The 23,452-nt window shown below is 32.2% G+C and overlaps 6 protein-coding genes and 1 long non-coding RNA gene across 11 annotated transcripts in view; 5 read left to right on the top strand and 2 right to left on the bottom strand.

Annotated features, from left to right (window-relative positions):
- The first annotated feature begins 266 nt into the window (after window positions 1-266).
- On the top strand, window positions 267-623 carry LOC124432720 (abnormal spindle-like microcephaly-associated protein homolog). Its single transcript, XM_046981831.1, has one exon. It carries the CDS (start codon window positions 267-269, stop codon window positions 621-623), a length of 357 nt encoding a protein of 118 aa, XP_046837787.1.
- A 1-nt stretch (window position 624) lies between these two features.
- LOC124423321 lies at window positions 625-4,414 on the top strand. The gene is made up of 2 exons (XR_006942050.1): window positions 625-920; window positions 2,677-4,414. It is a non-coding gene; the product is annotated as an uncharacterized LOC124423321 (long non-coding RNA).
- Window positions 4,415-5,333: 919 nt separating this feature from the next.
- Window positions 5,334-14,046, bottom strand: LOC124423338 (neuroparsin-A-like). The gene is made up of 4 exons (XM_046960947.1): window positions 13,916-14,046; window positions 6,703-6,766; window positions 6,477-6,615; window positions 5,334-6,322 (listed from the first exon to the last, which is right to left on the bottom strand). The coding sequence occupies exons 2-4, from the start codon at window positions 6,750-6,752 to the stop codon at window positions 6,131-6,133; spliced, it is 381 nt and encodes a 126-aa protein (XP_046816903.1). The 5' UTR covers window positions 6,753-6,766; window positions 13,916-14,046; the 3' UTR covers window positions 5,334-6,130.
- Window positions 10,406-16,653, top strand: LOC124423328. Of its 2 annotated transcripts, none has more exons than XM_046960923.1 (4): window positions 10,406-10,722; window positions 12,877-13,135; window positions 14,997-15,408; window positions 15,645-16,653. In XM_046960923.1, exons 2-4 carry the CDS (start codon window positions 12,886-12,888, stop codon window positions 16,138-16,140), a joined length of 1,158 nt encoding a protein of 385 aa, XP_046816879.1. In that variant the 5' UTR covers window positions 10,406-10,722; window positions 12,877-12,885; the 3' UTR covers window positions 16,141-16,653. The 2 variants fall into 2 exon arrangements, with proteins under 2 accessions (XP_046816879.1, XP_046816890.1); XM_046960934.1 differs by lacking the exon at window positions 10,406-10,722 and adding an exon at window positions 12,383-12,775.
- Window positions 16,654-16,804: 151 nt separating this feature from the next.
- LOC124432826 (39S ribosomal protein L40, mitochondrial) lies at window positions 16,805-18,262 on the bottom strand. 2 transcript variants are annotated; one of them, XM_046982110.1, is made up of 6 exons: window positions 18,113-18,262; window positions 17,922-18,038; window positions 17,631-17,714; window positions 17,364-17,534; window positions 17,090-17,288; window positions 16,805-16,978 (listed from the first exon to the last, which is right to left on the bottom strand). In XM_046982110.1, the coding sequence occupies exons 2-6, from the start codon at window positions 17,954-17,956 to the stop codon at window positions 16,922-16,924; spliced, it is 546 nt and encodes a 181-aa protein (XP_046838066.1). In that variant the 5' UTR covers window positions 17,957-18,038; window positions 18,113-18,262; the 3' UTR covers window positions 16,805-16,921. The 2 variants fall into 2 exon arrangements, with proteins under 2 accessions (XP_046838066.1, XP_046838065.1); XM_046982109.1 differs by having other exon boundaries at window positions 16,805-17,012; window positions 18,113-18,259.
- A 13-nt stretch (window positions 18,263-18,275) lies between these two features.
- Window positions 18,276-20,250, top strand: LOC124432824 (cytoplasmic tRNA 2-thiolation protein 2). Of its 3 annotated transcripts, none has more exons than XM_046982104.1 (4): window positions 18,276-18,375; window positions 18,506-18,671; window positions 18,749-19,023; window positions 19,109-20,250. In XM_046982104.1, the coding sequence occupies exons 2-4, from the start codon at window positions 18,598-18,600 to the stop codon at window positions 20,194-20,196; spliced, it is 1,437 nt and encodes a 478-aa protein (XP_046838060.1). In that variant the 5' UTR covers window positions 18,276-18,375; window positions 18,506-18,597; the 3' UTR covers window positions 20,197-20,250. The 3 variants fall into 3 exon arrangements, with proteins under 3 accessions (XP_046838060.1, XP_046838059.1, XP_046838058.1); XM_046982103.1 differs by lacking the exon at window positions 18,276-18,375 and adding an exon at window positions 18,388-18,432; XM_046982102.1 differs by lacking the exon at window positions 18,276-18,375 and having other exon boundaries at window positions 18,447-18,671.
- Window positions 20,251-21,705: 1,455 nt separating this feature from the next.
- The window catches only part of LOC124432825 (homeobox protein AKR-like), a 42,715-nt gene continuing 40,968 nt past the window's right edge, over window positions 21,706-23,452 (top strand). The window contains exons 1-2 of the mRNA XM_046982108.1: window positions 21,706-22,077; window positions 22,466-22,563. Of these exons, the coding sequence (XP_046838064.1) occupies window positions 22,548-22,563 (16 nt within the window). The 5' untranslated portion in view covers window positions 21,706-22,077; window positions 22,466-22,547. The remainder of the gene's footprint in view (window positions 22,078-22,465; window positions 22,564-23,452) is intronic.

The following is a 23,452-nucleotide window of genomic DNA, read 5'->3' on the forward strand; positions in this document are numbered from 1 at the left end:
ACTTTGCATCTCCATCAAAGTGGCCGTCTAAAGTGTTCAAAGAGACTTTAAACTAACATCGAGCATTCATTATAAAAAAAGAAAGAAAATACATATTTATCTATTTATCTATCTATCTATTTATCAAAGTATAGAAGCAAAAAATCTTTTCGTGTCGTACGACGTTGGGGCACTTCTTTAATTTTTTAAGGAAAATAAAAAAGAAAATAAAAAGAAAAAAGAACAAGGCTAGATAATAAAACACTCGGAAGAAGAGGTGTGGACCTATGTCCGAGAAATTAAGGGACGACGACACGATGAAAGCTAACACGGCTGCTACAAAGATTCAAGCAAATTTTCGCGGCTATCGCGTGAGAAAACAATTGAAGGAAACGAAACCACAACAGCCGCATCAGAAGAGACAACAAAGCGACGATGAGTCTACATCATCGAGTACGTCGACTTTAAAAAGGCAAAATACTAGGGAGGCTCTCGAAGAAAAATCAGCAACGAAAATCCAAGCCGGAATTCGTGGATTTCTGGTGAGAAAAAGACAACAAGCAGAACAGGCTGCAGCTACTAGAATTCAGGCTGGATTCCGTGGCTTCAGGACAAGAAAGTTGCTCAAACAAAATGGACAGTGACATACATCTTCGCCAATTTCTCCGATCTCCTCATCGATGATGGACTAACTTATACGAATACCAAGGACTTACCTTTTATTTTCCTTTCCGTTATTTTAATATTCTTTCGTCTTTTGACTCATATCATTCTATTTCCTTATCATCGATTATCAAGAGCTTCTCATCACCGTCGTCTCTTCGTTGTCGCGTTTCGTTCGTCCAATAGTAAAGGATAATAAAGGAGCCGTCGAGACAGCTTTGTTGTTGAATCTGGACCACTTGATGCCGGCACCGCCCCAATCCTTCGTATCTGCGAAGGTAAGAAAGAAAGAGAAAAAGAGAAAGGAGAGAGAAAGAGAGAAAGAGAGAAAGAGAGTGAGAAAAAGAGAGAGAGAGAACGAGAAAGAATGCAAATAGCAAGCTCCAAACGGTTTAGTTCCGTTATTTTCAAAATAGAAAGAAAAAGACTAATAAAGGAAGAAAATCAAAAATATTTCGAAATTTATAACAAATAAGACTCTGCCAGCAATAGAATTAGACTAATCAAAAAGTTTTCAATTAGCCCCGGGAAACGATAACTTTCGAACGGAAAGTAATGATTCGTTTGAACAACATCAAATCGCGTTGTAACGAATGGAATAAATGACGCATAAAATCAACAACCAACTGATGTAATGTGTATATATGTATATATATATATATATATGTACATATATAAATGCATAGATATGATATGGACATTTTGAAAATAATACATTCTCTTTGAGAATTCATTTCGTCGAGAAGCTGTCAGGGTCACGTCGCGTGTGAAGTTGACAGCCGATCATGTTAGCATGTTTACTTTACCTCTATCGCATAATCTAAAATCGCAAATTACCCTTTTAACCTTCTATATTTTATCTTTCTTTTTTATTTGCAAAAGGAATATTTTTCATTTACGGTTGGAGGTGGATGAGAAGAAGCTCATTAATCGAGGACGATTACATAATTTAAAGCGATGGGTTCCATTGTTCACAAACCATTTCGTATATCAATCTATGTTGAAACGTGACAACACTTTGTAAATCGATAGCACTTGGGAAACGATAAATATAATATATATATATATATATATATATATATATATATATACGCGATCTTTCGGAAGCACGTCCTTTTGAAAAAAGTATTTTTTCTTTTTCTCTCTTTTTTTTTTTTTTTCTTTCGACAAATTATTATCGGCGATTACGATGATTTTAACCGGAAAGTCCCCAGTTATTTTCTCCGCCGTAATTCAATTTAGTTCGAGCCGAGTCACAAGCCAATGGAGTTTCGTTTTCGTATCGAGGAGAGAAAAAAAGCACAACATGTATTACACACACAAATACGAAACACAACACAACACAAAACAACATAATACAACACAACACAAGACGACACTGTCCGTGTTCCATCCTATCTATTTTCGCTCGACCACTACACGACAAAAGAAAAAGAGCGTTTATCTGTAGAGTATTCTAGAGTATTCTAGAGGCGTTTAAATCGACGAACAAAAAACAGGCTTTTGCATGGTAAAGGCCTAAACGCATTGGCGCAAAATGAAATGAAAAGAAACAACGAAAAAAAAGGCATGGAAAATTGTTGAACCTATATATTTCAATTAAAGCACATATTTAAATGAAATATAATAAGGAGATTGAATAATTTTCGCTAAGATATTTTGATTTATTCTTTTCAAAGAATTCTAAACAAGTAAAATCCAAGATTCAAAGTATAGATAAAAAATAAATAAATGAAAAGATGACTAAGATGTGTTAGCACTTATATTGATCGATACGTAGTGCCATTCTCTTTTCTGCACTTATGTGAACGTTAAGGTTGGTCGCTGACGATCGTTGTTCGATTGCGTTTAGATTTTAACGCGCTTTACAAGAAACTGGGATATTACAAAAGAACAAAAATGAATATGCACACATATTTAATATATATATATATATATATATATATATATGTGTGTGTGTGTGTGTGTATACACACACAAATATACATATACACACACGGTGTAGAGCTAACATATAGACATTTTATCTTTCAGCGCTTCGTTGAGTGAGCACCCACGTGCACGCAACTCAGAGCGGAACAAACGAGAAAGGAGGATGGTATTGACCCAGTTTTGATGCACCGTGCAATGGCTTTTCTTTCTTAACTAGCAAACTCTTCGGTCAAGAAAAAAAGAAAGAAAGAATGAAAGAAAAGAACGTGTCTTCAAACACGTTTCATGATAGTCTGTCGAAGAAGAAGAAAAAAATCCTATGTTTCTTCGTTGAAGAATTTCTTATTGAAGAAATTAAAAAGAGAAAGCAGAGAGAGAGAAAGAAAGAGAGAAAGAAAGAGAAAGAGAAAGGAAAAGGAAAGAGAAAAGAAAAAGAAAGAGAGAAAGAGATGAAAGTTGAAAACCGGAAGGAATGTCAACAAATTAGAAAACGCATTTTAATGCAGCTATGAAGAAAAAAGATATGAAACGAGCGACATTTATTCTCAACTTCTCTCGCGACCTGACTCTTCGTCATCTCGGCTCTCCTCCTTTTCATACGCGCTTGTCCGGCCGATGGACGTTGATGACTTGTTACAAAAATATACTCTGCTTGTTCTTTAAGCCCATGTCGGCGAAGAATTTCACCTTGACGAGAAATTATTCCGAGAGACATTTGACGTAATCGTTCGTACAAATACGAGGGGTAAAGATACGCGGTGCATTTTCCTCTCTTTCTATCTTTCTCTATTTATACGTTTGTCTATCTCTCCCCATCTCTTCCCCTCCCCTCTCTCTTTCTCTCTCTCTCTCTCTTTCTTTCTTACCTGTTACTTATATAGTTATTTTTCGAATTATAGTCTCGAAGCATCAGCGACAATCGCTTTCGTTTTCTAGTGGCCCGCTAACTATTCGAATCGACCAATCAAAACAAAAGCGTTTTGCTATCAAATGAAAATGCGCTATTTTCGAATCGTTTCATACACCCCGACGGTGATCAGAAAGCATCCAGAATAAACGATGAAAAACAAACTCTATCAAATATGACATAATTCTTTGTGTGTACGCGTGCTTGTCTGTGTGTTTACATTTTCTGGTTTACATTGTATAAAATCCATGATACTCTTGTATCTCCTAGATGTAATCGATTATACATCGAACGATAAATGTTTCCACATATATGATTCGTATTATAGATTTAAAGTAACACATACATCTTGAGAAATTGATCGTGAACCATAAAAGATCATAATACAGAACCCTTCGTAGAATTTTGATTGAGCTGTGCTATTGTAATTATAAGTTTCGCCTATTTAAAATTTATAAAGTCAACTTTTACTTTACGTCATGATTTTTTTTATATTTCGACATCAATTTTCTTTATTCAACACTCTGCGTATATATATATATATATATATATATATATATTTATTATATATATATAATAAATATATAAATACATACGATCTTTTATGCGAACGGAGAATACTATTAAAACTAAAAAAATATTTATTTTACGATAAATAATATAAACACATACACTTGTACATCACGTGTATGTAACAAAAACCATGTCAATTCACAAAGAGTATTCGCTTTAATTGAACTTCTTAAAGCGTCGATTTCGTTGTATTATTATTAATATAGAACGACACTTGTGCGATATTTGGATTTCTGCGATATAACGAATTACGTCAAAATTCACGTGTAACCGTGTGTCACTAAGCACATTATACAATTATTATTTATTTAACGAATGTGTCAACGTTACGTAAATAAGAGTTCTTATTGTTATATCCAAGTTTTCACTATGTTTATTATATACGTACACGTATTTTCCTTCTATTATATTTCATAAAATAATACATTTACACGTATACTAATTATATATACATATATATATACATATATATATATATATATATATATATATACATATATATATATATATATACATATATATATATATATATATATATATATATATATATATATAATATCATATACGTACTTTTAAATATAAACTCAATTAATTATCCTGCTGAAAAAGTAACCATTTCTACGAGCATTTACGATATGTAAACACATAATAGAGTGTAAACGTATGTTTTCGAGATACTTTTCAGATTAGATAAAAAAACATTCGAATTTTCTATACCCATACTTCTTTCCCAAACAAAATACATTCTTTCACAAATAATATTTTAACAATTATCGTTAGCATTTAATTGTTCAAGACAAAATATAGAATGTAAATAATAAATAATTTTTCGATATCAATGCTTCATTACAACCAATATTACGTAATAAGCAGGAATCATCTTATTTCCAATCTATTAAAATTTAATGATTTTAATCTTACCTCTGTATGTATTTACTAGTTATTCTCATTGTATATATATACGTTATCGATTGAGTCAACAGCATTAGCATTGTAAGAACGATGGTTGCAGTGATGCTTGGTGGCAGCACCGGTATGCCTCATAATTCAAACTAAAATTCCTCAACTAATTTTCATCGATATTATTTCATTTAAATTGAAATTCTTCAATATAATAAAAGTCATTTTCTTTAAACTGCCACGATTATCGTCGTAAGCAATGAATTAATAATTTCAAAAATATTGGGATACATAATCATTAAGAAGAATGAATTTCAAGAGAAAAAAAAATGGTACTTTTATTTTATGATTATTCTTATAATAGATCACATAAATAATCTTGTTATTTTGAGCAAATAAATATTTATTTAGCCAAAGACGAAAAATTAAAAATAGCCTAACTACGTTAATTGTATTTAAATAAAAGAAGAATGTTACAAGTGCACATATTAGTACGTTCCGTGAAAAGAACATGATTTCTCATCGTTAACTTGAATCGCGGGAAAACCTCGCCCTTCGAATATTTCGCGAGAAGCTACGAAATATTCGTAACATAAAAATCAGGTCAAGGCGATGACTCGCGTCTGTTCCGATAAGAAATGCAACTCACAGCCCAGTTACGATTGATTTAATACTTTTAATATAACTAGATATATAGATCTATTCTAGTCTCAGCAGAACGGAGAGACGCATGAGAGTGCGTGCTTGCGTTTTATCCTTAAACCGATCGATAAGTATAATTTGCTATTTATCATATATGTCGTGGGACGAAATAATAAAATTAAGTAAAATCTTAAAAACTATTCGAGTCTTATCGCTCTGTTAACCATAATCGATAACAGATAATACGTTTAACGAGATCGTAGTTTTTTCCAATCCGTTCTCTTCTATTCTTTCTTTTTTTTCTTGGAACTCTTTTTAAAACATCACAAACAATAAACCGATAGACAAACAGTCGGATAGAAGGCAACAAAATTATTAAAAACAATCGAACTATACGAAATCTATCTAATCAACTATGATGAGATCAATCGTTGGAATGTATTAACCCTCTCTCTCTCTTTCCCTCTCTAGCTTCCTGTCTCTTCTTCATCCTACACACTCTCTCGTTCTCCGAAATCCAGATCGACTCGCCCTTTATTTAGCTGTAGGAAAGCGATAATATGCATCGGAATGACGTGTCTCCAAACTGAGATGAGGCGGGCAAGTATGCGAATAACATTCGAGTTCCTCTATACTACAACCAATACACTTGTTGCAACTGCAAATTAATCCAGCGCCGCAAACTCCCCATGAGTCACTTGGTCCTCCGCAAATCTCACCAGGACCCTAGAAAAAAAAGTAGTAAATATATATCTCAAAAAACACGATACAATTTTCATCGATCAAAAATATTCTATATTGAATATTATAAATTTATTCTCTTTCGAAATGTATCAAATAATTAAATGTATTTTATTATTTATTAGTTAGGAGCACTAACCCTTTTGCATACATGAACACCACAAAGATCCGATATCGTGAAACCATACTTGCACTTATCGCAATCATATCCACATCCTTCGCAAGCTTGTCCCACGTCTTCACGCTGTCTGATGAAAGGATTCGCGAAGCTGCTCGATCTGAAACGTTCCCCGTTTTATTCTTCGTGCCCTTTTTTCCTGAATTTGCGAAAGAGAGAAAAAAATAATCATTTCTAAAGTACTTACACAAAGATGATGGACAATAGCATAAGTACGTAAGTGGATTGGCCCGACATGTCGTTTCGAGTGTCTGAAAAAGAAATGAAGAAGCATTGTATAGCGGATAATAAGACGATGTTCTTTAAATGATGATTTTCAAGAAAGTGATAGAAATTTAAATTCATTCTATATAAAGCTCAAATACATGGAAATTTTTTATATTTCGTTACATTTCAATTGACAATATTTTCGTTTTTTATATCATCGCTGGCGCATTATTGATTATTCGATAATGTAATATTCAAAACAAATTGAAAAGTTTAATAATATAATAATTATACGCATTTCTATGAGAAAAAATAAATACTAGTATATATATATATATATATATATATATATATATATATAAATACTAGTGTGTGTGTGTGTGTGTGTAAATATGAATCTAATTTGCCGAACAAGAATATTTTTGTATTTTACAAACATATACGTCGATATGCCATAAAAGTTATCTCAAAGGTTATAACTGACGTTGTCACTTTGCCCTCTTGCACCTTTGTTTTTACACCGGAGACCACCCGGAATCAAACGGTTCGTATTTTCTCTTTCCAGCGAAGAGGAAAAAACCTGATAAGACGATGAATTTTAAATCGCATTCTAAAAAAGACCGATATCCTTATTAATTAATATATACCCAAACGACTAAAACATTGCTTAGAAAGTCACAAGCCAAATGATAACGATACGTGTTCAAAGTAAATATTAGACACGTGTTTAAAGTAAATATTAAAATATTTTGAAAAAAAAATAACAATATTATGAATAATTTTACTGGAACATTTGGAAACAAAAATTTGACAAATTAATTAAAGTTCTTCGTAAATAATCGATGTATTTATGTATCTCCGCTAGCATGTCAAATAATGGATAGATCGAATAATGGAAAATGTGAGAATCGTCTTTGTATAGCAGAAATACGTAACTTATTTTCCATAAAAAGTTAGAAGAATATCAAGTTGGGAAGTTGTTGAAAACAAGGTACGATGTTGACTTCGCTATATAATATAATAGCCGACATTGGTCAAGGGAATGTTAATGTGGGAGATCAGGCGCACGTGAGAAAGAAATTATGTACGAACTCTGTATTCTGTAAATTATCGTACTGTAAATACCATTATCGAAGAAAGAAATAATTATACGCGGACTCGTGCCGATTCATTGAACCCCGCTTTTTCTTCGAGTATTTATTTATTTTTACACGGAGGATCTCAAGGTGAAATCGAAGGATAGTCAAAGATCGTAAGAAAATTTATTCATTTTATCATATGACTGATAACGAATCATAAAAGTTTAAAGTTGAACAGTCGATATCATCATTTAGCGGAAATTAAAAATCATATTTTACTAATGTTATTTTAAGGCAAAGAAGCTTACAAACGTATTGTCAATATTTGCGATGTATTCATTTATCTCGTAGAACAAGTACGTGATCAATTTTACCAATTTTTTTTTTTTATCAATTTTATTAATTATAATTATTATCATAAAATATCGAAATGGATCGTAAGTTTTAAGGGATAAAGAAAAATTTTAAAGATTCTAAGTTATTTTTATATACTTAAGATGCCATCATTACCCATGAACACGTTCACTGACACCGCGAAACGTTCGAAAGAGGACGAGTATTCAAATAGCGATCCTTTTTTTGAGTTATGAGTTTTGCCTTCAGAGCAAATCCAAATAGAATCTTCCTCGTGAAACGATCCATCGACATGGACGCCGATGTCTCGACGAGCACCGATCGGCACATGTATGCTGTCCTATGTAGACGCAACCGTTTTTCTTCGAACACGAGAGAAGAATAAAAAGAAGAAAAACAAGAAGAGAAGGCAATTAGATCGATCGCTTCGCGAGAAAGACAAGAGGAGACGGAGGAATATCGAACAAAAGTATTAAGAAAAAATGATATGGATAGAAATAGGATAATTCGAATCGGCTCGTCACTTGTCTCGCGGATTCGCCGTGCGATAGACGAAACCGTTGTCCCACATAGGATATAACGCAGTCGTGGAATCCCCCCACTTTTCAACATTGCGCCAGACGCCAGCCAAGAAATTTTCCCCCTTTATATCCCTCCTTCACATCTTGAGGGCAAAGACTAGCGCGTGAAAGAGATTTATCGATGTCCAGAAACAGAAAGAAAAGCCACTGGACTCTTTTCCGCCACTTACCCCTTCTCTCTTTATCTTTATCTGTCTCTTTCTCTCACTCATTTCTTTGATTGTCACAGAAGCTCTTAGCTTAGTTCTTCCTACTCTCATATATCGTTTTTCTTTCTCTCTCTTTCTCTCTCTCTCTCTCTCTCTCTCTCTCTTTTTTCTCTTTCACTCATTATTACCTCCTTCTTCTCTTTAATGCGATCATAGTAATCACAATTCCGGGAGATCCAGGAGTACAAGAATAATCGAAGCGTCGACGCCAGTAAGCGAACATCTCTTTCAACTCTACATCTCTTCTCGACCTCAATGATAGTGAATGAGAAAGAAAGAGAGGGAGAGGGAGAGAGAGAAAGAGAGAGAGAGAGAGGAAGCTTCCGCGAAATCATTTGACTCTCTAATCGGACCGAACGTTCGATAATATCCCATGTAATTGTCAGTGGAAGCTATATCTTGCGCTGGGCCAAGGGTGTATAGTAAATAGATCTTCTACTTGACGTTCGTCGGCCAATTCCGCGTAATTTAATCGATTCGACAAAAAGAAATATATTTACGCACTATACTATATAAGAGCAAATTGAAACCTTTTGTATAAGAAACTAAATCTTCTTGGTATCATTTGTTTTTTAAAAATTCAAAATTACGTTACCGATAACTCGTATTAATTATTAAAAGCAACGAGATTAATAACAATAATCTCCTCCTTTAAAAAATCGGTGGCTTTTCTGATAGCTCTTGTCCTAACGAATCGTACTCGTTTCGTTCTTTGTTAAACAAGTTTCGAAAAGAACAATATAAAAGTAGAAATTATATGAATGTTTGTTCATTTCTAAAGGAAAAAGTTATTTAATATGAAATTTATATTGTAGTATAACTTATATTTAGAAAATATTATTCTCTTTCGATATATGAAGAAAATAATGAAAAAATATAGATATATGAGTATACAATTTTAAAGTTAAATTATAGAGGAATATAAAAAAAAAAAAGAAAAAGAAAGAATATTCGAGTAGGATCTATCCATAAGATAGAAAAAATTTTCATTACAATTTCAGAAATGTATCGAGCCAAGAGAGTAATAGTAAAAGCGAGAAAGAGAAGGAGACGTTTCTGAATGATCTTTCGAAGATCATCGAGCTATTCTTTAATGGCGAATGGCCACGTCGAAAGAGTGACGTACAATAAACGAAGAGGAAGCCGATAGATGAATGGGAAGGACTTTTCCCTTCTCCTTTCGTATCTTTTCATTTTAATGTACGTGGCTTCTTGGTTAGCGTAGGTGTCGCGATTCGTAGATTCGGCTGATTCGCCCAGACGTAAACAAATTTTAGCGAATCGTGACGAGAGAAATCACGAACGGAGAATAGGACGAGTTGGAGTTGCACGTTCGCATATCTCGTCTTTCTAATAATAGCAACGAAAATTTGCGTTTCTCTTCGGCGATGCCAGATTTTCTTCGTACACCTCCACCCCACTCTTCCCCATCCCCTTTTCGAGTAGCAGAAACCCCCAACGAATCTCTTCTTACATCGCGGCCGTGAGATCGTATTCTTTATTTCGTAGCAGTCTACGTGCATCGGAAGAAGAGTCCCAGTAACGCATCGCTCGTCTCTCTTTTCACACGCGATCTCGATTCGAAAAGAGTAGTCACTTTCGAGAGTGAACAAATAATAGTAACGCGAATTTTCTTCATTTGTCCAATACAAATACAACATCTTTTCCACAACTTGAGACTTAGCAAATCCTATTATCGTCTAATCATCTTAAGGGTTGCCAGTTTGCGTGACGATAATTTAAGAATTTTTATTTTCTCGAAGAAAACACCTTATAGGTGAGTTTAATTTTATCTAATTAACAGCGAAATAATTTATAATCGATTAAAAAATTATCTTTTTATTGTAATTGATAAAAAATGCTAAAGTATATAAAGTATGTGAAAAAAGAAAAAAAAAGAATAAAATTTTTCTACCATTTTATTGGAATAAAATCAAACTCGACGATATATGTATGTTAATACATCGAAGAAAATCTTCGCGATTAATATGCTTGGATATAACCGAAATTCTTTGTCTATTCATCTCACGTCTAACAAACACTTTTGTTTGCAATGATTAAACGATTGCAAACTTTCAGTTCTAACATTCTTCCGGACTCCGGGCCAAGAAACTTTAAGTTTGTGTTCTCATTTCGCTTTTAGCACCAAATATATACACGCTTGCTGATCTACATCTCATTGATACTAGCAACAAATTGAAGAAAATCAAGAAAACCATTTACTTCGATTAATATATAATAATAATTAAATTGAAACAATTAATAGAAAAGAAAAAAGAAAAAATACATGGGTATAGATATATGATTCATCTATTTTGACGATTTCTATGACTTTCTCATACAAATTTATTTCTCTTCTTAAAATCGATGATGCATCATCATCATCATCATCATCATCACATCGTACGAGACGACGACATTTGGCACGTTTACAATTTTATGATACACAATTAAAGTTATCTTCGAATTCCATTTGCATCATGTGTGTTTCCGGGTCATACGCCTAAAAGATATCGGTTTACGTGAATCTTTCGAAGTTTATTTCGGAAATAAACCAGTTGCACAGTGTCAAATTGTAAACATCGCGCATTAACCACGCATTTAAATTTTTGCCAACTTGCGATCTAAATGCCAAATTTTATCCGCGATATCCTCCTCTCAATTTGTACAAAATTTACATTTAATCCTATGATTTCTCATTCTCTCCTTCTCTCTCTCTCTCTCTCTCTCTCTCTCTCTCTCTCTCTCTCTCTCTATCTATCTATCTATCTATCTATCTGTCTATCTCTATCTATCACATATCATTGATATTTATTGTTTTTCACGAAAAATATAAATAACAAAAAAAACATCGAGCGCATGCGATTTTAACGCTGACGCGGTCACACGTTCCGTCTAACTCGACTATCATAATCAACAAACTGTAAATATCTTCAATGTTTTAATATCTCATTTCTAAATGGATTAGTAATAATAATTTCTCTTTCTCTTTTCCTTCTTCTTTCCCTTTTGATTTTTCTTCTTGTTTTCTTTATCTTTATCTTTATCTTTATCTTTATCTTTATCTTTATCTTTATCTTTATCTTTATCTTTATCTTTATCTTTATCTTTATCTTTATCTTTATCTTTATCTTTATCTTTATCTTTATCTTTATCTTTATCTTTATCTTTATCTTTATCTTTATCTTTATCTTTATCTTTATCTTTATCTTTTTCTTTATCTCCACGAAAGAGATAAAAAATACTTGTCGTAAAAACCACACTATTATTTTTCTTCCACTCACAACTGTTTATTTTTAAACATCACTATATCCCGACTGAGAAATATTGCTACCAGATTTACGTTTACAATAGTATCAACAAGGCGTACATTTTCGGCAGGGAATTTTGAACTAAGAAAGTATAAATAAACATCTAAATATATCATTCGAAAAGGGAAAAAGAGTATTTCCTCTGAAAGACCGATAGATGGATCGATAAAGTCAGAGAAAGTTTAAGTGTTCAATGTTTTCGCTTACGTAGGAAAGACGTACGATCAAGCGAACTTTAAGGTCCTCGGTTGAAAATAGTATGCGAAGCTGAATATAGAAGAGAAAAAGATAGACGGATCTGCAGAGTGATCTTGCCAAAAGCTCGTTGCGTTTGAAAAGTGAATGCGAAGCGAATTCGATTTTTAACGTGTCGATCTATTTGCTAAATTAAAAGAAAAATTGTATACGATTAAGACTCGTTAAGAAACTACAAATCATCAGTATAACATTCGTTTAATATCTCTTTTACGATTGTTTATTTCTAAATAAACATAAAATCGTTCGTGCCAGAGCTCGCTCGTACGATAAGCAAATCTTCTAAACGTTTCAAATGATATTTGTAAAATGTATTAAGTATCGAATGTAGAAGGAGTCTGATAAATGTATTTATATGATTTTAGGAAGACGATATGGGTATGATAACGCGGGTGAGGGGTCGTGTGAGAGCAAACTCGCTAACGGTGGACAAAGAGAAAACGGCACAAAGCGTTTGCCTCTTAAGCGCTGTTCTTTTACTACCCTATTGTCCGCGTGGTCCTCTACCACTCTTACCCTCACCAGCACCGGCCTTGTATTCGGCTTTGGTTTTACCTGTGGTATTAAGCGCTAATTACAGATATCCTGTTTACACGTTGAAAGCTCTCGTAGGGGCAACAGCAGGTAAAATAAGAAAGAAAAGAAAAATAAGAATTCTTTTTACTTAGTTTCCTACCATATTGGAAACAATTATTTCTCTATGCCCTTTATTTCGAAATTTCAAAATCGAAATTCATTTTCTTTTCCTTTACGATTAGTTATTACTACAAATTCGCTATCCAGTTAGTTATGTTTGGCGAATAAGAAAGAAAAAACCTAAGACGCAACGAAAAGAGAACCCATTACATATCAATCGGTTTAAAGTGTGTAATTCAATTCTGTTTTGTAAAATAGATCTTGAAGTATACATCAACGCGAATATCCGTTAACTTACCGATATCAAAACGTTCAACGGAGAACAAAAGTTATAGATTTGCGCGATAGCCGTTTGGATAAATATATATACATATATATATATATATATATATATATATATATATATATATATATATATATATATACTTAGTATGTTAAATCGTATCGTACTATCAACGTAACGTTTCTACTGATATTTGTAATTGTACGCACAAAGGACTCTCGATCAGATCACATTCATAAAAATCGAGCAAAGGGGCAATGGAAGAGCAACAACACTCATTGGTAAAATAGTAGAAAAACACACGCAAACATTGATAAAATAGAAAAATCTAGTCTCTCGTGTGAGAAAATCTAAGAAAAATCTACAATGTTTGTACAAAAAAATCGATATGATCTATTCTAATCTAATCAAAATGGATAAATGGATAGACTCTCCCTCTTTCTCTCTCTCTTTCTCTCTCTTTCTTTTTTGTGTTTCTTTCTCACCTTCTATCGTTTCGTCTTCGATCTCTACGGCGATGTCCTGTCCTCGTTATCGAAGGTAACTCACCACGATGACGGAGAAACGCTATGTGCCACTGTCGACCAAGACGGGTTGTTTTATAGGTAGAGATTCGTCCGCCCGATCGAGCGCACGAATCCCGAAGGATGATCTTGGTTGCCATGTGAATCGTTCGACGCCAAGGCGACATCATCCCCCCCGGTCTCTGCCCGCACCTGCCAGCCCTCGTGTCTGTCCGTCTTATCCTCTTCGTTGATGACTCTTCCAACTGACATCCATTAATATGCAAATTTGTATTGCCAGCCGTTGCGAAAAATGAAGACGATCGACGGCAACATCGATTACGTTATCCTCAATTAACGGAAATGATGGACCCTTGGCGTTAGCCACGAAGGAAGTTGAAATATTGTGAACCCTAAGAATGTCCTACCACTTAGTTATCTATAAAGACTGCGTAATCGTAAAACGTACAACATAGATACTTCGATAGCGATTTTTTCCTTCAGCCTTTTCCTTTTTTCTTTCCTTTTTACTTTCATCGTAGAATACAAGAGCATGAGAAGAAAAAACAATATATATATATATTTTTTTTTCTTCTCATATATATATATACACACACACACACACACACAATATATAAGGATGATTTAAAAAATGTGATCTCATTTGATGAGCAATTAATGATTCGTATTTTCCTTCGGAAAAAAAAAGATATTATGCGATTGATAAGACCTTATCTTTCTTTTCTTCAAACTATTTCTTTTGATACAACTGGTTCCTTCACGGGTTCGCGCGTATCCTGTGCTTATTTAAGCTCAATGATCTTTGCAGTTCATAACTTATACTGGTAAAAGATGATTAAAGTTACTTTTGTAATATTTTTAATATACAATATACCAATACCGATTGGTAAATTTATATTTACTAGTGATCCTTCATTAAATCAATATTTTCTTTTAAACGGTAATGATTTATTTAAACTAAATTTAAATTAAATAAATAAATAAAATTAAATTTAAACGATCTTTTTAATATATATAAAATAAATATTACGTATGTTCATAGGTGGATTCTCGAAAGCTTGGAAACCCCTTTATCGTTTCTTAAGGCGTCTTTATGGACCCGTCGATCGTGCAGAAAATCTTTTTCTAAGAATGAAAAACATTTCCGTGATGGCAAATCAAATAGTTTTCTTAATGCTCGCGGATAAAGTTTTGGTACCGAAGGAAAGAATGACCTGCCTTTACACTCTTATGTTTTATAACGTTATCGCTTATTGCGTGAGCTACATAAAGGAACTGATCGAAAAGGAAGACTGGACACCTTATGTTACTTTAACAGAGAGATCGCAGATCAAACATCTCGCTATGTCGGCCACGAAGATTGTCTTAGAGTGGACCAAGGCCGTTACATTCGTTGTTACTCTGACCTTCATGCTCCTCGTATTCGGTTTGGAACAAGGACTCGAACATTATAAGTAAGTCTTCCGGTAATTCTTTTATTCTCACAATCAACAAATGCGAGAGCATTACCTTGACGTTCAAAAAGAAAATATCATTGTTGACACAGATTCTTGGAGTCTTTCAGGATGGATAATATGTCGGATCATAAAATAAAACATAATTCCTTTCAATTATATTATATTTATTAAAACATTATAATATTCTTATTGTTTAAATAACAGTTCATAGATATTTTTATTTTATTATACAGGCCCTCGACGTTGTATACCGTATTGACTTGGATTTATTATTCGGCAACAGAGAAGGTCTTCGTCGACATGTTTCCAACGATTCTAGGATATCTACAATTGGAAGCATTGGAAAACATCGAAAATCTTTATGCTCCTGTGATATTAAGATACTTTACTATTGGTATATCAGCTTTCTTCAGTCTTATACTCTTACCGACGGCACCCTGGAGATTCCTTTTTGTTGCAACTTATCTAAACGTTTATCTGAGATGGAAGGAACTTATGCAAAACTCTGGGGCAGCGTTAAAACGCGAACGGGAGATATTAAATCGATATAGAAAGGCCACTGCGGAGGAAATCGATAGGTTCGACGATGTCTGCTCCGTTTGCCTTTGTACCATGACAAAAGCCAGGGTGACACCCTGCCATCATCTCTTCCATGCGGATTGCCTCAGGCAATGTTTAAAGACTAGCGACAGCTGTCCCATGTGCAAGCGAGAACTTAAGTTCGACTGAAATACTACGTGCTACACACGTTAATGGAAAAGAAATGTATATACATATATACGTTCGTTCCTTTTTATTTTTACTACTTTTTACTATTCTGTCGTGTTAAGTTCCACTCAGAGAATAATCCTTCTATACGTCCAATCAACATTTACAATCAGAGATAGAATCGCCGTTTTGGATAGTATACGATATATTTTTAATAGAAATTGAAAAGAAGAACTTTTTTTCGAATATCCATATCAGATGTATCTTTATACATCTCATTCCATTACTTATTCCATCTTATTTGTACAAGTAAAATCTATTAAATTCTTTTATTTATTCAGATTAGTATTTCAGTTCGAAACTTGGGTATAGATAACTTTAAATAAAAGATAATACATTTTATACTGACATACATCAAAGCATCCTAAACAACATATAAGAACGAATGTTCCTTTAAGCATACACTGTTCTGTGATATATAAAAAAGGATATAAAAAACATCTTTTCTCTGAATAAATGTTAATAAAGAAATCACCATGACTTTTATATATGTATATATATATATATATATATATATATATATATATATATGTATATATATATATATATAGTTTGTAATCTATACTATATATACTCTATACTATATAATCTTTTTATAGTATAGTACTATGATTATAAAAATTGGTAAAGTTTGCTAATATTTTATATTGATAACACTAATTTTTATCTCATTTATACATACAATTTAATTAAAATCTCGTTTAACTTAGCTATGTTTCACCTGGATATTTTATTGTCATATCTATATATTCCCCATCTGGACTATCATAGTTTTGTATTGGTGGTGTATGACAAGGACCTTGTTTTAAATATGGCAAAAAGGTAAGATCAATCTAAAATAACAAATACTTGCGTACTTGCAGTTAAAGATAGTAACAAAAATAATTTAATACAATAGATAAACATATACCTGTATCGCTTCATTATATAATTCTTCTGATTCAGCTTTTAGCTCTTTCAGTGCTCTGTTTTGAGACAAAATTAACTCTTCTATTATTTGAATATCATTCTTATGTTGTTTGCTTTTATATCTAGTCCATTCTTTTTGTAACAATACTCTTTTATCTTCTTCCTCTTCGGATAAAGGTGGAAAGATACGTTTCCTTTGTCTATATAAGAAAAATTAAAAGCTTTAAAGTCAGCAATAAACAAAACGACAATAATTAATAAATTGTTGATATTACTCTTTCTCATTTTTTAAGAATAATGGTATTTCCAATTCACTAATGGGCTTTAATCTCTTAGCAAATTTTTGTAAACGACGAATTGACTTTTCCAATTTCTTTTTTTTTCTTTCTTCTCTTTGTCTAATTATAGCTGGATCTAATCTCTTCTTCTTTTTCAATGGTTCTGCGCTGTGTACATAAGTTATTGATCATTTCAAATATAATTATTAATTTATTGTCAGACAATATTAAATTATATTTAAGCAATATTATGAAAATACATACAGAAGCATGTTGGTTATACCAAACTGTAGTGGGTTACCATAAGTAGATATATTACGTATACTTGTGATAGCACATTTAGATAATCTGTAAAAAAAATTTCAAATAATTTAATAGTCTATTAATATATTATCGTAATTAATATAATTATATAATTTCATCCATACTTTAAGTATTTATACAATTATGTTTGATACGAACTAACCCCATTTTTTCTTATTTGAAATGTATATACATTTGCATATTATTACCAAATTTTCCATAATTTTATAAAAAGCTAAAATATATTAATACCTTGAAAATACAGGTAAAACACTAAGAAGACCCATATTTTTGTTTACTTGGATTATATCAGATCACAGTGAAACGTTTATTGCGGTATCGCTTTTAACAGAAGCGATATTTTATTTCCTATATTCAATAAATCAAAATAAAAAAGGTTACTCAACTTTTTTTTTTTTTATTAAACAAATACTAAACATTACCTTTAAAACAATATTCTACTCGCTGATCTTCTTTATTTAAAAAAGAAAGGTATAAAATATAAATTAAATATAATAACCTATAACACTTCCCTTACAAATATATATGTGTACATTATGAAGGAAACTAAACTCTCAACAATTTGATTTAAACGCCGCCATTGGTTAGAATATGAAGCACTATTTCCAAATCAGAAATCGTACATATACAATAGTAAGATTATTGTTATTAAAAGAAGAAAAAGTTAGAACCTTTTTTTGCATTGGTATATTTACATATTTTAATATATTCTTTGTATATGTATGTAATATATTGATTATTTGTATGTATATATAAATATCAAGATACATCTCATTATTATTAATTTCTGTAAAGTTTTTTAATTAAATTTATAGTTATTTTATCAAAACCGGATTGTGTAATACTATAGGACGAATAAATATAATTAGAATATTTAAATAGAAGATATAAACATTTTTAAAAGATCATGTGTTCTTTAAATGCTTGTTCATGTGATTTTAATGATGACATCACACCAAAAATTGATGCAATACAAATTTTGTAAGTAATTTTTTTACAATTAATTCTTAAAAATGCATAATCATTAATAACATAACATGGTTTATTATATTTTGTAGACATTCCGACATATGCAAAAAGTGTCGGACTGATAGCAGTGAAATAATATTAAGAAAAAAGGATGGATATTGCACATCTTGTTTTTTAATCAATACAACGCACAAGTTCAGAGCAGCTCTTGGTAAATCAAAAATCATCCATCGAGGAGATACAATACTTATTGGATATTGTGGTAGAGACAATTCAACTGCACTGCTACATTTGATTAAATCTGGAATGAGTGAAACGACTCACAAAAAGATTATATTTAATGTAGTCATATTTTTCATTAATGGTAAAATATTTTCATTTCTTACTATAAGTGAAATTGTGCTTAAAAGGTTTTTATAAAAAGAAAATTCTTTCGATATTGTTTACAGATGGGATCGTAGAAGGATATACAGTAAATGAAAGAAAAAAAATGTTAGATACAATAGCTAAACAAGTAAAAATGTTTGGATTTGTGGGATATACAGCATCTTTACAAGAATCTTTGTGTGAAAATGATATTCCAAATATTTATCTGATGGATGATCCAGAAGTTGTAATAGATGAAAATGATGCTATATCAAATATGCTTAAAAATTTACCTGATGATAGTGCGAGGGAAGAATTATTACGACAGTTACGTCACAGACTACTTATCTTAGCAGCAAGAAAACTAGAATGCAATAAAGTATTTGTTGCTGATTGTGCAACAAATATTGCTGTAAATATATTAAGTGATATATCACTTGGTCGTGGTGCTCAGCTTTCTCCAGATATAGATTTTTCTGATACAAGATATACAGATGTTATACTTCTAAGACCAATGAAAGATTTTACAAAAGAGGAAATAATCAATTATTTAAATTGTAATAAGTTAAATGCTGTACGATCTAGTAAACAAAATAATATGAATTTGTCAACTTCTATACAAGCATTAACAAATAAATTCATATCTCAATTAAATTCAGAGTTTCATGGAACTGTATCTACAGTTTTTCGCACAGGTGGAAAATTATCAACAGAATTACTTGCGTGTCAAAATTTAGAAAAAAATTCAGTATGTGCTCTTTGTAACATACCTTTAGATACAAAGGTAACAAATGATGAAATATCAGCTTTGCAAGGAACAACATTTTCTGCTCTTTTATCATCAAATAACATAGATATTGATAATACCAAAGAAAAAACCAATGATTTACTTAATGTTAATCCAGAGGAATTAACGGTACAAATAAATCACTCTGAAGAAAATAATCAAAATGAACACAATGATAGTAATATTGCTAATGGAAAAGAATGTACTTGGAATGTCAAAGAATACAAAAAATGTACAACACAATCTCTCAGCTTAAATGATATATTAAAATATCTTTGTTATTCTTGTCGATTGATTTTTCGATCTTCTGACATAAAATCTATACCTTTATTTGTATTGAATGCTATTCAAACAAGATTATCATATGAAATTAGACCGAATTAAATCACAGATTTATTATTATAATTACTAATTTACATAATAAAACGAAATTGTTTTTTGATTTTAAGTTTTTTATTACATACTTTTTTCTAACCAGTTAAATGTCCCACGTATTTAGAATTCAATATGGCTGCTATGATATACAAGCAAATATTGTAAGATAGGTACTCATCTGTATAGTCGTTACCAATCAGTAACTATCACATTTACTACTAATAATCATTTGTTTGACAGTTAATAACAAATTGCATTACACAAGAATTTAGAAATTTATATCAGGTAAGTATCTAATATGGAATATAAATCGAGAGAGGTTAGTAACGTGAATTTTATAAAATCTTGTCTAAGATTATATAATTATGTCAATGTAAAAATTACATAGAACTAAATTTGTAAAATTGACACAATAATAAATGCAAAATTAATTATATTTTTAAACTTATAAAAGCAATATCTTTTCAACAGTTAAAGTAACAAATGTAGATTATTTTCAGTTTACTTTGATTTATTCTATAAAATTCAGCTTTTGGATTAGTAAGAAAATAAAAAGATAATATTATATCATATCATAAAAAGATGATACTAAAGTTTTAATATCTTACAAAAAGAATTTTTAAAATCATCAAATATTTAATAATGATTTAAGGTATGTTTATAATAAAATTGTATGATACAAAAAATATATATTATTGTTTTAGATTTATTATGGAGTCATATATCGAGAAACCTCCATTCGTAACAACTTCATTCACAGCTCATTTACGACAGACTTATAATGCTCAACTGGTACCTAAATGTGCAAATTTTGAACTAAAAACAATAGAGTGTTATGAAGCTTATGGCTATCACGGTGGGCAAAAGAAACAGTTATGTCAAGATTATCTTGATGATCTTAGAGAATGTATATATAAAAGAAAGTCTTTGCTTCGATTACAAACAATGTACAATGAAAGAATGCGCCAATACAAAGAAGGAATTAGAAAGGAAGAAGATATTTTTGCTCCATCACCGCCTCAAGACTCGTTATAAACATGTCATAATTCTTACAATGAGATATAGTCTTTATTAAAAAATGTATGTAACTTAAATAAACATTTAAATATATTAAAATCTATCCGTTCTTAACCCATTATAAGAAACAGATCATACATACAATACAATATAAATTATTCTAAAAAACAATAAAATCTAAAGCATAATTAAAAATATTACTTATTTCACTTAGAAATTCAATAAAACATTGTAAATATAATAATCATTACGTCATATTTACCAAGATTTGTTATATCTTCGAAAAAAAGAATTATTATTAATGATTACAAAAGAAAAAATTTCAAATGATTACAGGCATTCGTTCAAGAATCTCATTTTTCTTATATGTTTGAATTTTTGAGCAAATATGATTTCATTCGGATGCATATTTTAACGAACGATTATTACAAATATAAAAAAAAATTATTTTGAATGAAGAGTTCGTAATAAGGAACAATTCGTAAAAAGTTGAAAAATATTAAAATCGATAATTATAAAACAGTTAAAAATTTGACGGACGAAAATGTGGGTTTAAAAAAGGAAAATAGAGAAAGAGGAGCCGTAACAGGCAGCCAACAGATGGCGAGAGTTGAGGAAAAGATCGAAGGGATAAACGGTGGTGGCGGTGGTGGCGGTGGTAATGGTGGTGTTGGTAAGGTGCACCTGTCTGTCATCGCCGCCGAGCGCCGACTGTCAATCTGACTGACGCTCTACAGTTCGCACATAGATAGAAGCGAAAGAATTCTTGGTTATACAAAGAGGATAGACGCAAGAAAAGGGAAGGAAGAAGGATAAGGTGGGAAGGAAGAACAAAAACGTGACTATCGAAAGTCGTTAACGATACACACGCCGGTAAGTTCATATTCGTATTCGTTCTCGTTGCCGTTCTCGTTCTCTTTATTGTCGTTGTTGTTTTCGCGAGAGAGCAAAAAAAAAAGGTTAAATAGAAGAAGAAGATAGCCAAAGGGTCAAGAAAGACTTGTGGCTGCGACGGCGTGGACGCGTGCCTCGTTACATCGTGCTCACCGGGCCGCGCGCGCGCTCGTCTCGAGAGAAAAGGGGGGAAAAACGGCGTGGGCTCGACAAAGCGCGGGAATCGTAACGTCCTCTTCATCGACGACGTACGATAGTATACTTCTACGTGCTTTTCATTATTTTCCTTCTTCGAGGAAACGACATCGACGAGATTGCTCCTAACATTTTACGGCTAAAGCGAAATCCACTTTCTTCTGTTTGACAGCTCGTGTTTGACGGTGTAAACAACGTCGCTGCTACACTCCGGTCTGGCGCGCATACACTGCATCTACGTCGGTCTACCCGCTATGGATCATCGTATCGGTAAGTAATCGAATTTATTCCTTTTTAATATCTCAACCAATTAATTCGCAAAGGTGTCGAAAGATATAGAAAAAAACAAAAATTAAAAAAATCGTCTATCGAGAAAATCATAAGAATCGAGAAAACGACTCGTGCGAAAACTTACATCTATGATTAGTGTATGTTTATATGTGCACGTGTTATATGTGTATCTCTTTATGTGAATGTCGAATTTCCGGCGTCAGACGCCACTGGCGCGAGCGGAGCAGACACGTGGTGGCGCGCAAAGCCTTCCGTAAGCGCGCCACGGGGCTCACTTGACTATCGCCAAGGATTCTGCTTCTTTCACGCACTCTCTACCAGCGGATTTCGTGCTTCGCCGGCTGTCAACCCGTCTTCTCTCTTTCTCTCGCTTAAGAAAGATTGCGCGCGAGTTTGTACGCGGCGTCCCTTCTACCATCTCTCTCTCATTCTCTCTCTCTCTCTCTCTCTCTCTCTCTCTCATTCTCTTAACGCGTTACTGCGTGATATCTCGAAATGCGAAAATTCGTGAAAGCAAGAAAGTCCAATGATTAATGCAATTAAAAATTTCCTCTTATTATTTTAACGAATGAAGACTTCCTTTTATTTTTTACGATAATGAAAAGATCTATAAAGGAAAATATTCGAAGTCCTTCTATTAAAACCACGTGTTATATTAAATCGTTCGTACATTATCACAATTAGAGTTAGTCTCTTGTCATCGACATTTTATCGACTTCGTTGTTCATATATATATATATATTGAATAATAACGACAATATAGTTGATGTCACCGTGTCTAAAAAATATCGAGTTTTATTTACTTTGTAAACCAACGACGAGAAAAAGAGAAAGAGAAAAGTGAGGTTACTGCGATTGCTCCATGTTG

The sequence above is a fragment of the Vespa crabro genome, chromosome 1, assembly GCF_910589235.1.
Source record: "Vespa crabro chromosome 1, iyVesCrab1.2, whole genome shotgun sequence".
In the NCBI taxonomy this organism is placed as follows: domain Eukaryota; kingdom Metazoa; phylum Arthropoda; class Insecta; order Hymenoptera; family Vespidae; genus Vespa; species Vespa crabro.

Excerpts from the sequence above, each read along its gene's own strand:
- LOC124432720 (XM_046981831.1), top strand. The coding sequence starts at position 267 with ATGTCCGAGAAATTAAGGGACGACGACACGATGAAAGCTAACACGGCT.
- LOC124423338 (XM_046960947.1), bottom strand. The coding sequence starts at position 6,752 with ATGTCGGGCCAATCCACTTACGTACTTATGCTATTGTCCATCATCTTT. Across the intron at positions 6,616-6,702 it reads CTATTGTCCATCATCTTTGT|ATCGAGCAGCTTCGCGAATC; the intron begins GTAAGTACTTTA and ends GGAACGTTTCAG. Across the intron at positions 6,323-6,476 it reads GTGTTCATGTATGCAAAAGG|GGTCCTGGTGAGATTTGCGG; the intron begins GTTAGTGCTCCT and ends TTTTTTTTCTAG.
- LOC124423328 (XM_046960923.1), top strand. The coding sequence starts at position 12,886 with ATGGGTATGATAACGCGGGTGAGGGGTCGTGTGAGAGCAAACTCGCTA. Across the intron at positions 13,136-14,996 it reads TCTCGTAGGGGCAACAGCAG|GTGGATTCTCGAAAGCTTGG; the intron begins GTAAAATAAGAA and ends GTATGTTCATAG. Across the intron at positions 15,409-15,644 it reads CAAGGACTCGAACATTATAA|GCCCTCGACGTTGTATACCG; the intron begins GTAAGTCTTCCG and ends TTTATTATACAG.
- LOC124432826 (XM_046982109.1), bottom strand. The coding sequence starts at position 17,956 with ATGGGTCTTCTTAGTGTTTTACCTGTATTTTCAAG. Across the intron at positions 17,715-17,921 it reads GTTTTACCTGTATTTTCAAG|ATTATCTAAATGTGCTATCA; the intron begins GTATTAATATAT and ends TTTTTTTTACAG. Across the intron at positions 17,535-17,630 it reads GGTATAACCAACATGCTTCT|CGCAGAACCATTGAAAAAGA; the intron begins GTATGTATTTTC and ends TTATGTACACAG.
- LOC124432824 (XM_046982104.1), top strand. The coding sequence starts at position 18,598 with ATGTGTTCTTTAAATGCTTGTTCATGTGATTTTAATGATGACATCACA. Across the intron at positions 18,672-18,748 it reads ATTGATGCAATACAAATTTT|ACATTCCGACATATGCAAAA; the intron begins GTAAGTAATTTT and ends TATATTTTGTAG. Across the intron at positions 19,024-19,108 it reads AGTCATATTTTTCATTAATG|ATGGGATCGTAGAAGGATAT; the intron begins GTAAAATATTTT and ends TATTGTTTACAG.